The 17,795-nt window shown below is 48.6% G+C and overlaps 1 protein-coding gene across 5 annotated transcripts in view; it reads left to right on the forward strand.

Annotated features, from left to right (window-relative positions):
- KDM2B (lysine demethylase 2B) overlaps window positions 1-17,795 on the forward strand; it is an 89,116-nt gene that overhangs the window by 15,331 nt on the left and 55,990 nt on the right. For all 5 annotated transcript variants that reach the window (XM_083476391.1, XM_083476392.1, XM_083476395.1 and 2 more), the window contains 2 exons: window positions 491-669; window positions 4,439-4,545. In XM_083476391.1, coding sequence (XP_083332517.1) covers window positions 491-669; window positions 4,439-4,545 — 286 coding nt within the window. The remainder of the gene's footprint in view (window positions 1-490; window positions 670-4,438; window positions 4,546-17,795) is intronic.

The following is a 17,795-nucleotide window of genomic DNA, read 5'->3' on the forward strand; positions in this document are numbered from 1 at the left end:
GAGGTTAAGGGGTGATATGATAGCCATGTTCAAATATATAAAAGGATGTCACATAGAGGAGGGAGAAAGGTTGTTTTCTGCTGCTCCAGAGAAGCGGACACGGAGCAATGGATCCAAACTACAAGAAAGAAGATTCCACCTAAACATTAGGAAGAACTTCCTGACAGTAAGGGCTGTTCGACAGTGGAATTTGCTGCCAAGGAGTGTGGTGGAGTCTCCTACTTTGGAGGTCTTTAAGCAGAGGCTTGACAACCATATGCCAGGAGTGCTCTGATGGTGTTTCCTGCTTGGCAGGGGGTTGGACTCGATGGCCCTTGTGGTCTCTTCCAACTCTATGATTCTATGATCCTATGGTCTCCTGAAACCATAGTTTGTCTCCTTCTGTTAAGGTTTTCGAGACTTGGTGTAGTTATTTTAAACATCGTGCAGGGAATAAAAACTTGGTTGTCCTTCTCCTCACCCTTTCCACATGTCCAAAATCATCTTACAGGGAGCCGTCGGATTGTGGATGTAATGGACGTCAACACACAAAAGGGCACAGAGATGAGCATGTCCCAGTTTGTGCGATATTACGAAACCCCGGAGGCGGAGCGCAAGAAGTTGTACAACGTGATCAGCCTCGAGTTCAGCCACACGAAGCTGGCAAACATCGTCAAGCGCCCCAATGTGGTAAGCGGAGACCTCTTTGGGTGGTTATTGCGCTTAGGGTATTTGGGCGCCGACATTGGGGCAGTTTGGCCCTTTAAACCAGGGAGTAACCTGACCCTCTAGGTCAGCGGTTCTCAACCTGTGGGTCCAGACGTTTTTGGACTACAACTCCCATCATCTCTGAGCTCTGGCCTTGCTAGCTAGGGGTGATGGGAGTTGTAGTCCAACAACATCTGGGGACCCACAGGTTGAGAAAGGCTGCTCTAGGTGTTGTTGGGTCACATCTTCCCTGACCATTGGCCATTCTGGCTGGAGCTGATGGGAGTTGGGGGACCCCCAACATCTGGAGTGCCAAAGGTGCCCCATTCCTGGTTTATCCCCTAGTCTTAGCGGTCTTACTCCGGTCCTCCTTTTTAGATGTCAGTGTACGTTGCTTCACTTACTCTGCAATGTGGTGAGCCTGCCCTGCTGTATTTTGGGGGTCTTCCTGTTGGTCCTGCTGAGCCAGTCAATGGGCATCTGCCCAAAAGTCCTATCCTGAAAGCGTCATGTGTGTGTGTTTGTTTGTTTGTTCAGTGAACACAACAGAAGAACCTGTTGGATCTGACCCATGACCTCTCTAGTCCAGCATGCTGTCCTCATATTGGCCCACTGAATGCTGGTGGGAAACCAGTGAGCAGATTGTGAGAGCAAGAGGAACTCTTGCCCTCCCATGGTTTCCAGCAACTGGTATTCAGAATTCAGAGCACATATAAATAAATATAGAACAATAGCCCAGACTTTGGAACTGCCTCCCTGGAGAAGTTAGAATAGTTCTCTCCTTTTTGGGAACTGACTGCTTTTCATGAGGGAGCTAGTGGAGTGCTGGTTTATCATCATCATCATCATCATCATTATTATTACTGTAATTAACTATGTTTTAGATCCATCTACCTGTTTGTCTAATTGTTCCCCCCCCCTGTGTTTTGAGCTGTTCTTATTTTTAATATCTGTAAGCTGCCTTGAGTCCCTGTCGGGGGGAAAAGGCGGGATATAAATAAAATTACAATAGTCATAATAAAGCAAAGCCAGTGTATCTAGTAGCTGGGGGCTGGATCCGGCCCTCTCTGCCATGAGCTTGTCCAGGGGTCAGCAAACCTTTCCAGCCGGGGGCCAGTCCACTGTCCCTCAGACCTTGTGGGGGGCCGGACTATATTTTTTTTTTGGGGGGGGTAGAACGAATTCCTATGCCCCACAAATAACCCAGGGATGCATTTTAAATAAAAGGACACATTCAACTTACGTAAAAACACACTGATTCCCGGACCGTCCATGGGCCGGGTTTAGAAGGCGATTGGGCCGGATCCAGCCCCCAGGCCTTAGTTTGCCCACCCATGAGCTTGTCTATTCCTCTTTTAAAGGTATCCAACTTGGCCGCTGTCACTGCCTCCTGCAGCAGGGAGTTCCATTGTGTGACTGCCTGCTGTGTAAAAATGGACTTAGTAACCTCTCCTGAATCTTCCAACCTCCAGTTGCATTTGGGTGCTCAGGAGTTTTAGTGTTATGAGAGAAGAGGAAAGCTCTTCCCCGTCCACTTTCTCCATGCCAGGCATAATTTTAGAAACTTTTGTCATGCTGTGTCTTACTCCCAACTTAGTTTTCTCCAAACTGAAAAGGCCCCAGAGCTGCAGCCTTTCCTTGCAGGGGAGTCACTCCACCCCACCCCCCCGGGATCATTTTGCTTGCAGTTTCCTGAACTTATTTTCCAACTCAACAATATCCTTTTTGAGTTGATGCGACCAGAACGGTACACAGGACTTCAAATATGGTCACACCATGGAGTGATTTGTAGTAGGGCTGTGATTGTAATCCGTTAGATTAATCAGTTAAAATTATTGACTAAAAGGCACCCTCAGTTAATTGGGAAACACATTTTTTAAAGAAGTTTATATTTAAAATATAATTTTAATGTAACAATTGCAGATGGCAGGGGCCCTCTTAGAAGAGGCATTCCCAACCTCTCCATCCTGTCTGAAGAGGATTTTTAAATAAAATTATTATTTTATAATGTGATTATAATATAGCTTTTATTAATTTCTCAGAAGCATTTTACCCAATTCTTCACCCAAAAAGCTTGAGTAGCTTACAACAATCAGTAATGACAGGGATCCACTTAAACATTTGCATGTTTCTGCTTTCCTCTTCCCTTGAAATGATTATTCTAATCATATGCAAATATATACAGGTTTGATTGATTGATTTCCTCCATTAAAACTTATTTTTATTGACTGACCTCGCCGTGCTCTCTTGGCTTGTATGTTTCTATGCTTCATGTTAACAGGGCTACTCTGGAGTAGGTAAGCAGCGGCTATGTGCCCTGTCTCTCGTCTTTCTCTTTTAGTTCTATCCTGCCTTATTCTTGGGGATCATCCAATGGAACTGATTGGCAGTAGGCACAGGACCAAGGGAATTATTTCTCCATGCACCACACGGTGCATAATCAACTTAACACAGTTCATCGTCCCATGATTTTGTTGTGGCTGCTAGTTGCAGGCTTGCAAACAGGCACTTGGCTATTGGATAAATTCACAGGGGACTGTCCTGTCGATGGCTATTAGGCGTAATTGCTAGGATCGGAACCTGTAGTGGCTGATAACTGGATTAGTGGAACTTTTAATGCCTTCCCTTCCCCGCACCGGGATTTGTTTCATTCTTGTAAAGGTTTCTCCATTGAGAAAGAGCAGCTATTTCTATGGATCAGTGGAGAATCATAATAGCTGCAGTAGAACCTTCATGCCTGGGTAACTGAATACGACTTGCTGGGAATGATGGTGGGAGAGGACTGTGGTCTTCATGGAGCTTCTAATTGGTCACTGGGGGAAGCAAGATGCAAGCCTAGATGGACATTTGAGTCCAATCTAGCTGGGCTCTTCTTATGAGTCTTTATGGCTGCCTCCCTGTTTGATGTCTTCCTACGTCCTGTCAATAGTTGCAGATGGATTGCTGAACCCGGGGGGACCTGTGGTGTGATCCAGCGCAGGCATGGCCTACTTGATGATGTGCACATCCACCTAGTCTGCCTGATACCAGTCAATGGGAACTTAGTTCTAAGTCTCCCCAAACATCTGTGCACAGTCTTGCAAATTCACACTCCAAAAGAGACTAGGGCCCTGTGGGATTTGACATCTTTCCACAGGGCCTGCAAGACAGAGCTGTTCCACCAGGCCTTTGGCCAAGGCACAGTCTGACCCCCTCCTTCTGTAATCCTCATAGAACTCTAGCCCAATGCTTGCCATTAATTTGACTCTGAATTGATTTTAGAATGAATTGATTTTAGAATGCTGTTACTTTTATTGTTGTTAGCTGTTCTGAGCCTGGCTTTGGCTGGGGAGTGTGGGATATAAGTAAATTATTATTATTATTATTATTATTATTATTATTATTATTATTATTATTATTATTATTATGTCCCAACATTTCATGTCCCCTAAATAAATAAAAAATGTTTGCCCTAACAAAATCCTGAGAACGGTGCACAAGTTGTTGTGTACAAATGTGACATTGTGAGATCTAAGCCAGCCTCAGAAAACCATGGAACCGTACAGTAACTGTGAGAGGAATGTAATCTTTGTATTCACATTTCTGGCAGAATTCAGCGTTGTGTGTTGCTGAATGTGGTTTGCTTGGGGTGGCAGAGTTTTGGTTTCTTTTTCTGCCTGCACACACATCGCTCTGCCAGTATCCCTTCCTTGCTCTGAGATCTTTCTCCAACATTTCCTGACTTAACTGGCTTCTTTGGATGCCCTTTTAGGTAGACTTGGTCGACTGGGTGGATAACATGTGGCCTCGGCATCTGAAGGAGAGACAGACAGACGCCACCAATACCATCTCGGAGATGAAGTATCCAAAAGTAAAAAAGTAAGTTGATTTCGCTTCATTATGAACCACTCCCTGTGGAATCTCCTGCTGCTGTGAAGCTTCGGCTTCGGGTGAAATTTGAACCGTGTGTGTGGCTCTTGCTGGGCTGGAATTATTTTGGGAGGCAAGGCGGGGATTGCATGTTTGAATGTTCTCTGTGTCAGTGATGGAACACAGGCAGGACAAGGTTCCCAGGGACCCCAAGAGCTGTTTGCAGAGGTGCAAGGCATCACCGGTGAAAAGACTAGCCCAGCACAAAGTTTGGTTGCGGTCAGTTTGAGGTGGGGGTCACCGATGTGGGACCTGAGGGCAGAGTGGGGCCCCTGGGGTGTTTCCCTGGTGCCCATGATGCCTATTAGCCTGCCTCCCACCCTGCCTTTTTTATTGTGAAGAGCGTTACCTCCTCACCCCGAAAAGTACACAGAACTGCATAGCAGGGGACTAGATGACCCTTAGGATCCTTTCCAACTCTACAGTTCTATGCAGTTAGAAGAGTGATTACGCATTTGGTGATTCTGGAATAATCATTGGCTTTTAAAATGCTGTTTTATTTATATTTTACGATGCCCCAAGGGATTTGGTGATGGCAGAGTGTCTGGGCACACCTGCCAGTATGTTTGAGAGGTAGTGGCCAATCAGAAGGGCCTCTGGCTACGGTTGTAACCTTAGATAGGAGCTGGGCAAGCAGAATATCTTAGCAAAGTTTATTATTTAGTATTATTTATTCTGTCTTTGAGGAGCATGGGGCCAAGTCACACTTTGAAACTCTTCCTGAAGCCGCTATAGGAATCTCGTTCAGTTTTTGAGATTTCAGCTGCACCACTTTCATAACCACAAAAGCTAGAAATGTGGGCAGCGTGGCATTGTTTTAAAGAAAGCTTAGATTCTCAGGAAGCTCATGTTCTGTGCTTTTGTCTGCATTTCCAAGGAACTGAAGCATACAAGAAGCCTTGCTAATCGTGTGTGCCTGTAGTTCTGTGTGCTTTCTCTAAATCTAAATTGAATGCTGGTCCAATTTTCTCAAATGGAAAGCAGACCAGCAAAAAAGCAAAAGAGAAATGAAAAGTGATGGTGGTTTTTGCAAACACAGATGGTGCCATCCAGTGCAGATGTTGATTTTGGCTGCGAACTGCAAAGTTCTGTGCTGGGGATGAAGTTAGCGATTGTTCCATCTGCTGTACCAGTTCAGAGATGATGCTTGAGAAGGAGCTGGAGAATGAAATGTATCTGTTCCATTAGCTCTTTTGAGGATGATTCTTCTTTCCCCCATCTCCTCCTTCCTTACATTGATGTTTTGAATATTGTTGTGAATTGCTTAGAACAGGCAGTGAGTGACTTGCTTCCCGTGAAAGGCAAGGATCCCCAGATTATGGGACAACTGCCACTGTGTTGTTGGGGGAAAACAAATGAGTGAAAAAGTGTCTGCAAACCTGGTGGCCTCAGGGCACAGAGAAGGTGGATGTCTGTGTTTTGGTAGCACTGTCTTTCTCTTCAGTACCAGTTGGCCTCTGCTGGGGGTGGAACATCTATATCAAGCCTGATCACATCAGTCACTTCTCATGGCTTAGCTTTACATGTAGAGGCTGTGGAAAGCCTTGCGGTTTGCACTCCCTTCCCTTCTTTTGCATACAAGAGGAGGAGATAAACTTGCACTTTCAATTTCAAAGTAGCTGGAGCTCCCCATTACATCCGGACTTGAGGAATGCTTGTTAATGTAAGATTGTTTTTGTTTACATAGCAGGATTTATATACTGTTTAATGAAAAATAAACAAGCTTATAAGCATGCTTACAATTTTGTCTTGCTTCCTAACTAGAGCCTAAAACCTGGGTGGGCAACCTGGGGCCCTCCAGCCGGGTCAGTGGTTGGGGATGATTGAAATTGTAGCTGAACAATATCTGGAGAGCCACAGAATAGCCATCCCTGAGCTAAACCTACCAGGGGATTCTGGTTAGTCTTGAAGAACCCCGCAGGAGGGGAGGGCGAGTTCCCAGCTTCTACCCATAATGCTAAATGAGGAGTGTGGAAGCTGTGGCCCCCTCCTAGTGTAGTTGGACTCCACCGCCATCATTGCTGACCGTTGGTCATCCTGGATGGGTCTGCTGCGTGTTGGAGTGTCATTGGTTTGCCATCCCTGAGTTAAGCTGCCATTGAGTGTTATCTGAAATGGCTCTTCCTCTTGAGTCACGTGAAAAGCAAACTTTCCAGGTGTAAGTGTGAACCTTGCCCCCAATTTTTACTGAGAAATAAAGTGTTCCTCAGCTTCAGCCTAAGGGACATGGGTGATTCTGTGGGTTAAACCACAGAGCCTAGGGCTTGCCGATCAGAAGGTCAGCAGTTTGAATCCCCGCGACGGAGTGAGTTCCCGTTGCTCGGTCCCTGCTCCTGCCAACCTAGCAGTTTGAAAGCACGTCAAAGTGCAAGTACAGTGATACCTCAGGTTAAGTACTTAATTCGTTCCGGAGGTCCGTACTTAACCTGAAACTGTTCTTAACCTGAAGCACCACTTTAGCTAATGGGACCTCCTGCTGCCGCCGCACCGCCGGAGCCCGATTTCTGTTCTCATCCTGAAGTAAAGTTCTTAACCTGAAGCACTATTTCTGGCTTATTGGAGTGTGTAACCTGAAGCGTATGTAACCTGAAGCATATGTAACCCGAGGTACCACTGTATATAAATAGGTACCGCTCCGGCGGGAAGGTAAACAGTGTTTCCATGCACTGCTCTGGTTTGCCAGAAGCGGCTTAGTCCTGCTGGCCACATGACCCGGAAGCTGGCTCCCTCGGCCAGTAAAGCGAGATGAGCGCCGCAACCCCAGAGTCAGTCATGACTGGACCTAATGGTCAGGGGTCCCTTTACCTTTACTGCTTCAGAGTTTTGGGGAGCACAGCGAACTAAGTTCCATATTGTATATTTACTAGGGGCTTCCATCCCTGCTCACATTGATTGCCACCCCATACCCCGAAAGTTTGCCTAAAACTTCCCCAACGGCTCACCCCCATTCTGTGACCCCCCTGCTGTTGGCCCTGCACACAGAGGAGAGGGGAATGAAGAGGACGGAGTCTTCGTCTCCACACTGCTGCTTGACAGAAGGAGCTTTGAAATGGCAGTAGACTACAGGCAGAGAGGCTTCAGCCTGTGGCAGCAGTGGCAACCACGGGGAGCTTGGGAAGGCCTTCATGGGCTGACCACCTGGCTGCCCGGTCACTTGCCCCTCCAGACAACCTGTACCTTTGCTCTCTCGGCCACCTGGGCCACCCACTTGCTCAGATCCCAGGCTTTCTATGCCCCTGTTGCGTGTGCATGCTCCATAACTGAGCCAAGGGTGTGACAACCTGCGCAACATGGGAAGCCCTTAGCAACTTGGGACTTACCGTATTTTTCACCCTATAGGACTCACTTTTTCCCCTCCCAAAATGAAGGGGAAATCTGGGTGCATCCTATGGGGCGAATGCAGGCTTTTACTGAAGCTTGGAGAGCGAGAGGGGTCGGTGCGCACCGACCCCTCTCGCTCTCCAGGCTTCAGGAAGACATCCGCAGCCTAGGCAGCCCTGTGGGAGTTCCCCGCAAGGCTCCTCACGCTGCGGATAGCAGCCTGCAGCCCAGCGCAAGGGGCGCCCTGAAGCAGAGCGCCCCCTGCGCCTGGCAGACATCCGCAGCGTGGGGAGGCTTGCGGGGAACTCCTGCAAGGCTCCCCACGCTGTGGATAGCAGCCTGCCGCCCAGCGCGAGGGGCGCCCTGAAGCAGAGCGCCCCCGCGCCTGGCAGACATCCGTAGCGTGGGGAGCCTTGCAGGAGTTCCCCGCAAGGCTCCCCACGCTGCGGATAGCAGCCTGCCGCCCAGAGCGAGGGGTGCCCTGAAGCAGAGCGCCCCCGCGCCCGGCAGACATCCGTAGCGTGGGGAGCCTTGCAGGAGTTCCCCGCAAGGCTCCCCACGCTGCGGATAGCAGCCTGCCGCCCGGCGGGCGGGGCGCCCTGATGCAGAGCGCCCCTCGCGCCAGGCAGACATCCGCAGCGTGGGGAGGCTTGTGGGGAACTCCTGCAAGGCTCCCCACGCTGCGGATAGCAGCCTGCCGCCCAGCGCGAGGGGCGCCCTGAAGCAGAGCGCCCCCGCGCCCGGCAGACATCCGTAGCATGGGGAGGCTTGCGGGGAACTCCTGCAAGGCTCCCCACGCTGCGGATAGCAGCCTGCCGCCCAGCGCGAGGTGCGCCCTGAAGCAGAGCGCCCCCCGTGCCTGGCAGACATCCGCAGCGTGTTGGAGCCCTGCAGGAGTTCCCCGCAGGGCTCCCCACGCTGCAGATAGCAGCCTGCCACCCGGCGGGCAGGGCGCCCTGAAACAGAGCGCCCCTCGCGCCGGGCAGACATGGGCCAGCCCCACAAGCTCGGGGGACAGCAGGGAGGCGCAGCGCCGCCATCCCGCTGTTCCTCGACCTGGTTCGGTTTCCCCGACCTGCTTTTGGGGGGGAAATAAAGGAAAAAATTTTTTCCTTTATTTCCCCCCAAAAAAACTAGGTGCGTCCTATGGGACGGAGCGTCTTATGGGACGAAAAATACGGTATTTGCCTTCAATATCACCTTACCCCACATGTGCCCACTCAGACGCTTCAGTCGGCAGAATGGGCTGCCACATAATACCCGTTCCACTTTTGTAAGAACTTGGTTGTTTAGTGTGGCAGCATCTACACTTTGGAACTCCATACATATTGAGATCAAGCAGATACCTTCACTGTACTCTTTTTGGTGCCTGCTTAAAACATTTTTGTTTCGACAAGCCTGCCCAGATGGCTAGAAAGCTGAGGTAATTCTTAACCTGTATTTCGACTTTTGGATGTTTTAAAGCAGGGGTGCCCAAACTTTTTTCAAAGAGGGCCAGATTTGATGAAATGAACATGCATGAGGACTGGCCAAAGTTGTTGAGCTTTTTCTGGGATTAAACTTGTTGATCTTTTTTAAGGATTTGTCCCCAATAAACAAACTGCCACAGGGGCTGGAGAAAACCAACCGGCGGGCCGGATTGGGCCACCAAAACAGACTTTGGACATGTCTGTTTTAAAGTATGGCTGTGAATTCTTCTCAATTTTTTTTTGTTTTATCTTTTTGTAAACCAGAAAAACAAAACACACAACTCAATCAAGCAGTATATGAATCTTATGAAAGAAAAGAAAAGGGAAGGCTAATCTGGGCCATTTTCTTGCTTGTTCTTCTAGCCTGCCTGCTTGGCTCGCTCACTCTGCAGACTGTTGTTATTATTTATTAAATGTACATACCACCCTTCATTTGAGGATCAGAGTGTGGCTTAGAGCAGAAAAACACAAAAATGCATGACATAATAACGAACACAATAATTCCCTCCCCCAACTGTTTTCACACCACTGTTCATGTGGCCTCCTGGCCACCTACTGGCAGCCATGCAAACTGCAGCATGGCAACTTTTTCCTTTAAAAAAAAATATCTCAGAAAGGAGATACAGTGGTACCTCGGGTTACATACGCTTCAGGTTACAGACTCCACTAACCCAGAAGTAGTACCTCGGGTTAAGAACTTTGCTTCAGGATGAGAACAGAAATCGTGCGGTGGCGGCGCAGCGCAGCGGCGTAGCGTGGGTTGTCAGCACCCGGGGCAAGGCAAGTAATTTGCGCCCCCTAACCCGGGGCAAGGCAAGTAATTTGCGCCCCCTAACCCGTGGATTTGTGCCCCCTAACCCTACAAATCTATGCCTATGAATGATGGTCCCTCTCTCTCTCTCTCTCTTTCTCATATTCCAATTGATTCCCATTTCCGCCGATCGATCCCCGAAGTTCTCACCCAGCGAAATTCGTGCGTAATTACGCTTCGCCATCCCTAATCCCGCTGCTTCCACCGGGAAATCATGACGGTGCGTTTCTCCCCTCCAAACTTTCCACGGCCCTTTGCCGGGCCGGTGCAGCCCTTTTGGCTACGAGCTCCCCTCCTTCTCTGCCCGCTTCCGACCCCACCTCCCCGCCCAGCCTCCCTACCTCCTGAAAAAAGGCGCCGGCACCGAGCAGGACACCCCCGCGGCCATCAGAGAGAGGCGGGGCCGAGGGAGGCAAGCCAATGGGCGAGGCGGGGGTAGGTAGCCACGGGGGCGGGCGCTGCCGCAGTCCTCGGGTGGGCAAGGTAGGAGGAGCAGGCAGAGGCTGGCCGGCCGCTCTGACAATAGGGGCGGGCTGAGGGCACGGCGGGGCTGGGCCCTCTGGACTCGCGCCCCCCCAGATGTTGCGCCCGGTGCGGCCGGCACCCCTGGCACCCCCCACGCTACGCCACTGGCGCAGCGGCAGCAGAAGGCCCCATTAGCTAGAGTGGTGCTTCAGGTTAAGAACAGTTTCAGGTTAAGAACGGACCTCTGGAATGAATTAAGTACTTAACCCGAGGTACACTGTATTTGTAAGGCAGCAGACCAGTGCTGTGTTGGGTTTTCCTTGTTTTCCCAGCTATGCATGTGTGATCATTTAGTGGCAGGATTTGCAGTTTAAGAGACTGTGCAGGTCCTCCTGCGGTGGGAGCTGCGGCCTTGATAGTGAAACCCAAAGGCCGGTATCAGGATGAGGGCAGGAAATGCCATCTGGACAATCCTGGCCCTTCAAGGGCATCCCTGTTCTTGATGCCAGGCCTGAATGTGGCTTTTATTGTGGGAAGGTGTCTTGGGGCACCTGCTAGAAACATTCCTGTAGAGACAAGCCTACCCAGGTGCTTAGAAAGTTGAGGTAATTCTTAATCTGGTTAAGTATTTCAACCTTCAAAATTTGAAATCAAAAGAAATAAAGATCATCAAGCTCGAGACAAAACAAAATGACCGCCTCAATTTTTCTCTCTTTTGTGGTTGGCTGTCTTAACTGTATTTTATTCTGAAATTGTTCTATGGATCTTTGGACCGCAATAAAGATTTATTATTATTAAGTATTTCAACCTTCAGATGTTTTAAAGTATGGCTGTGAATTCGTCTCTGTTTTCTTGTTTTATCCTTTTGTAAATTGCTTTGAGGGTTGTTGTTGTTCGCAATCAAGCAGCGTATGAATCTTATGAAATAAATAAATACTATAAATATTCCAAATAATAATAATAATATACACCTGGATTACAAAGTTTGTACATAATTTGACATCTTTGCAGGCTCGTAGCTAAAACTCCTATGGTCTAAGTGGGGAAGGAATCATTGCAGAACAGCTGGATTATAAATATAGGTCGCTTAAAAAGTTATTACCGGTACTCTGTGTTACTATTTAGGGAGCAGTTGGTTAGAACAAGGCCTTCCCACTTCCCTTTATATCTTTGCAGCTAGCAGGGCTGGGGCCTTCCAAATGTTGTTGGATTCCCGCACAGCCAGAGGTTAGGGATTTTGGGAATCAACTCCGACAAGATCTGAAGGGCTGTGGGTTCTCCACCCCTGGGCTAGAGGCTGATGTTTTTCAGTGCAAGCGGAACATGATTTTTCCTTTCCTCCTTTTCTTCTCTTCCCCCCCTTCCCTTTCTTTCATTAAACTTGCTAGTAATTGCTATATACCGTATTTTGCGCCCCATAAGACGCTCCGGCCCATAAGACGCACCTAGTTTTTTTGGGGGGAAATAAAGAAAAAAAAAATTTTTCCCCCCCCCCCCCAGGTGCGGGGCTGGAAGAACCAGGTCGGGGAACAGTGGGAAGGCACGCTCTGCCTCCCCGCTGTCCCCCGAGCTTGTGGGGCTGGCGATGGGGAGGGCAGCTCTATGCCGCCATCCTGAGCGGGGCGGGACTTAGCGCCCCGCTCGGGATGGCGGCGTAGACCTGCCTGCAGTCCCGCGACGGCAGGCAGCTCTGTGCCGCCATCCCGAGCGGGGCGGGACTTAGCGCCCCGCTCGGGATGGCGGCGCAGAGCTGCGCTGGTCCCAGGACCGCAGGCAGCTCTGCAGGGCCGCCGGGAGCGGGGCGGAGCTTCTCCCCCGGCTCCCGGTGGCCGGGCAGAGCTGCGCTGGCCCCAGGACCGCAGGCAGCTCTGCAGGGCCACCGGGAGCGGGGCGGAGCTTCGCCCCCGGCTCCCGGTGGCCGCGCAGAGCTGCGCTGGTCCCGGGATTGCAGGCAGCTCTGTGCAACCCTGAGCCGGTCTCCCGAGGGTTGCGCAGAGCTTCCTGAAGCCTGGAGAGCGAGAGGGGTCGGTACGCACCGACCCCCCTCGCTCTCCAGGCTTCAGCGAAAGCCTGCATTCGCCCCATAAGACGCAGGCACATTTCCCCTTCATTTTTGGAGGGGAAAAAGTGTGTCTTATGGGGCGAAAAATATGGTAGTCATTTTTTAAATTTATTTACTATTTTAAATGCAAGCTGAACGTTGAGGGAGGGTCCCCCCCCCGAATATCCCTGATTTTGTTACAGGTCCACCTGAACTGCTGCCTGGTGCTTTTGGGGCCTAGTCTCACCACCCCAGGCCTTAAATGGTGACGTCAGCTGTAAACGGCAGGTGTGCCCTTTGCCTGGTGGCGCCAATTTGTGCCCTTTAAGGTAGAAATGTGAGAGAAAAATGTAGGCACCGTGAGAGCCTACAAACTGCATCTGTTGATTTTATTGAATGAAAATGGTTGACTGCTCCAAAGCAGTTTTGAATATGTACAGAACATGTTATGTTAAACCACATGTATATGAAACCTATATGAAACAGCAGAAACCGCATTCTTTGGAAAGAGGGAAACACTGGCTTTGTTTCCCAGGCCTATGAACCCTTATTACTTGGACAAATGGAGAGTGAATTCAGGTTCCTTTCTCTGTTTTGATAAACTGGTGCATCCAAAGGACTTGGGCCGGTAGCAGCACTGACCGGGCAGATGTCTTTAATTGTGTAGACGCAGAATGTTTTGTCTATGCTACAGGAGATTAAATAATAATAATAATAATAATTTATTATTTATACCCCGCCCATCTGGCTGGGTTTCACCAGCCACTCTGTGCGGCTTCCAAAAGAATATTAAAATACTATGATGCATCAAACATTAAAAGCTTCCCTAAACAGGGCTGCCTTCAGATGTCTTCTAAAAGTCTGGTAGTTGTTGTTCTCTTTGACATCTGGTGGGAGGGCGTTCCACAGGGAGGGCGCCACTACCGAGAAGGCCCTCTGCCTGGTTCCCTGTAGCTCTGCTTCTCGCAATGAGGGAACCGCCAGAAGGCCCTTGGCACTGGACCTCAGTGTCCGGGTAGAACGATGGAGGTGGAGACGCTCCTTCAGGTATACTGGACCGAGGCTGTTTAGGGCTTTAAAGGTCAGCACCAACCTCTTCACATGTTAGCACATCCCTCCACAGAAGGTTCTCACTCAGCCATGATGCTCGTGAGCATAAGAAGGGCCTACTGGGTCAGGCCGATAGCCCATCTAGTCCTGTATCCTGTTCTTACAGTGGCCAACCAGACACCTGTGGAGCAGAACATAAGCACCAGAGAGAGTTCTCTCCCCTCTTGAAGTTGTGGAGGCAGAGCACATCATGGCTGGCAGTCGTTCATAGTCTTCTCCTCCATGAATTTGTTTCCCATACTATTTGGTACCATTGGTCCATGCTTACAGGACCTGACAGGTCTCTCCAGTGTCTGGTTATGGTGTTTCTGGCTGCTGAAAGTAGGTGGGTTATGAGTGCTTTGTGGTGTAAATGGGCATTGTTGTCTTGGAATATGTTTAGTAGGGCCAATTCTGGCGTGATGTCTAATACTTTCTTAGTTATTTTACATATTTCTCGTATGGCAGTTGTCCAGAATAGTTGGATTTTGGGACACTCCCACCACATGTGGAGGTATATGCCTGTGGAGGTGCACGCTTTCCAGCATTTTGGTGAGGTTCCTGGGTATTAGTGCTATTGTGCAATCTTTTTTTAAAGCCATCCAGGTTGGTCGTCATCACTTCCTCCTCGGGGAGCAAGTTCCATAGTTTAACTATGTGCTGCACAAAGAAGTACTTTCCTTTATCTGCCCTAAGTCTTCAAAAACTCAGCTTCACAAGTTCTAGTGTTAGGGAGAAACACTTTTCTCTATCCACTTTCTCCATGCCAGGCATAATTTTATAATCTCTTACCGTAGGCTGTTCACTCCCCTAGCCTAACCTACCTCACAGGTCTCTTTGCAAAGATCAAATCTAGCAGAGAGAGAGTGAGAGACCCACATACTGTATTTACTCAAATCTAATGCTCACCTTTTTTGGCCAAATCACGTTGCGAAAATTAAGGTGTGTATTAGATTTGATGGCACATACACATTCTCCAGCAAATACGTTTTTGGTTTCAAAGTTCTGAAAATTATGATTTGGGGGCAGGGAGGTGTGAGTGTCCTTTGCATGTGTGTGTTGTGGGGGGGGGGAGAGGGGCTGCTGAGCTGGATAAGGACACTCTTTCCCCAAAACCTGGGGGTACGGATGTTAGCTGTTGTTCAGTGGGGAGTGTCCCCCCCCCCATTCCATCCACTTCCCACCTCTTTTTTCTCTCCAAACAAAGGCAAGAGGGGGGGGAGAGAGGATACGCTTTGAGCAAGATGGGCTTGTCCTTTGCAGCAGATGCAGGAAAACCAGTACAGTGGTACCTCGGGTTAAGAACTTAATTCGTTCCGGAGGTCTGTTCTTAACCTGAAACTGTTCTTAACCTGAAGCACCACTTTAGCTAATGGGGCCTCCTGCTGCTGCTGCGCCGCTGGAGCACGATTTCTGTTCTCACCCTGAAGCAAAGTTCTTAACCCAAGGTACTATTTCTGGCTTAGCGGAGTCTGTAACCTGAAGCGTCAGTAACCCGAGGTACCACTGTACCAGAAACGTTATTGTCGGTTAACGCTTGCTTTGCTTTGTATTTCTGTACTTAAGCTTAGGTGGATTTTTTTTTGGTAGTAATTGAATTTATTGAATGGTTGGTTTTTGCCATTTTTGAATTTACCAACATGTATGCAGTATATTTGTATTTCCAATGCTCTGTGTTTGATATTTTGAATGTTTGCTGTAAGACACTTCAGGCATAGCTAATTGTGGAAAAGTGTCATATAAGTAAACTCAATCAATTGACTTATGCATCCCTTAAATCCTGCACTGTGGAACTGGCCACGCTAAATCATATTTATGCTGCCATGTTTTCCCTCTGAACTGCAGGATAGTTCAGAAACAAAGGCCACACTCCCCTCACCTGATGGTTGCCGAAATCCACAGTTTTGCTCATGGCAATTTGTTTCTGCCTCACAGTTCATTGTGTCAGTTAAGGCAAAATCACCATTTTTTGTTTCCCTCCCTTCACTTGCAGACTAGTAACAGTGTGTGTGTGTGTGTGTGTGTGTGTGTGTGCGCCTAGCTTTTTGGATTGATAGTTTTGGATTGTCTTTTTATCATACTGTTTCCTTGAAGAGAGATTAAGGGTGATTCACCCCTGCTTTTAATTTTACAATGACCTTGTGAGCTAGGTTAGGGTGAGAGCACAGAACGGCCCAGGCTAACCAGTGAGCTTCCACAGCTGAAAGGGGATTTGAACCCGAGTCTCAACGTCCTATTTCAACACTGCAGCCCCTACACTAGGTTGGCAGCTTAGATAATGGTAATGGGCTCCCCCTGGAATGATGGGCTAGAACTTGCCAGTGGCTTAATATGGAACCCTAGTATTGGAAATGTTACCCTTCCCTCCTCGAGATTGGAGTCAGCGCAGTGCTGTGGTGTCAGTTCACTTCTTCTGCTTTCTTGCTCTGTCCTGAAGTATCAGCGTATGTTGCTCTTGGCACCTGTTCCAACATAAGCATGCCCCTCTTTCTACCCTTACCATGCCAGGTAGGTTGGACGAAGACCCTGTCTACTGTCCTTGTATGAAAACCATGTCCATGTAGGAATTAGCACAAATCTTACTGCGTAGACAGTCATTCAGGGCAAGCCTGAATGCATGCGCAGCGAGAAGCTGTGTGTTACTGTTGCTGTCTGGGGTGGTGCAGCAAAAAGAAGGGGTGAGAAATCGGAAGGAATTTCCTGTAGCAATCAGGTCATGTGTGAAGTGGCCCTCCAAGATCTTCAGGGTGCTAAAAAAAATACAGTTAACTTCTCTGCAAAATAGGAATTTTTATTTTTTTTAAATAATTTTTATGAAGTTTTCCATTTAACAATCCAATCATATCACATTAATTATTCCAAATTATACCAATACATATTATATAGTCCGAATATTTTGCCAAATTTTAAATTTTGTTGGGGGTTCCCATGTTTTGAGCTCAGTGAGGGTCCAATCATCTCATATTTCTGCTGCTTTTGATGTTAACAAATCCCATCTTCCAGTCTTCTTGTTGTTATCATTTTTCTTCTTAATAACCTCTGAGTTGTTTCCACAAGCAAGGTAAACCAAACATTGTTGTATTTCTGTGTGAACTTTGTAAGGCTCTCCTTAAATCACCACAGGCTGATCCAACAGTCCTGCTCGAGCCACAGGCACCATTTTAGTCTGTTCTGATGTAATAAAGTCGCAAAATAGGAATTTGAATTCAATATACTGTCTCTCAACACGGCACTCTGGGGTTAATGATTTCCCCCTCTAGATATTTTGTTGTTGGAGACACAATTCTGTAAGTGGTAATTACTGCTAAAGGTAAAGGGACCCCTGACCATTAGGTCCAGTCGTGACCGATTCTGGGGTTGCTGTGCTCATCTCACTTTACTGGCCGAGGGAGCTGGCGTACAGCTTCCGGGTCATGTGGCCAGCATGATTAAGCCGCTTCTGGAGAACCAGAGCAGCGCACGGAAATGCCGTTTACCTTCCCACCGGAGTGGTACCTATTTATCTACTTGCACTTTGACGTGCTTTCAAACTGCTACCTTGGCAGGAGCAGGGACCGAGCAACGGGAGCTCACCCCGTCGCGGGGATTCGAACCGCCGACCTTCTGATCAGCAAGCCCTAGGCTTTGTGGTTTAACCCACAGCGCCACCCATGTCCCCAATTACTGCTACAGCTCATAATATGTTGTTCTGGAGCATTCTCCTATTTGAATAACAGTGTTGCGCCCATCTGATACAGTGGACACTCAGGTTGTGAACGTGATCCATGTGGGAGGCACGTTTGCAACCTGCAGCGTTTGCAACCCGCAGTGCCGCATGTGCGGGTCACAATTCAGTGCTTCTGTGCATGTGCAAAGTGCCGAAACCTGGAAGTAACCTGTTCTGGTGCTTCTGGGTTTGGCGCGGTTCACAACCCAAAAATGCGCAACCTGAAGCGTCTGTAACCCGAGGTATGACTGTACTGTCTTTATATGTGTAGGTGAACTAGCTATGGCCGATGTTATG

This window comes from Podarcis liolepis (genome assembly GCF_965112155.1).
Source record: "Podarcis liolepis genome assembly, chromosome: 15".
NCBI lineage: Eukaryota > Metazoa > Chordata > Lepidosauria > Squamata > Lacertidae > Podarcis > Podarcis liolepis.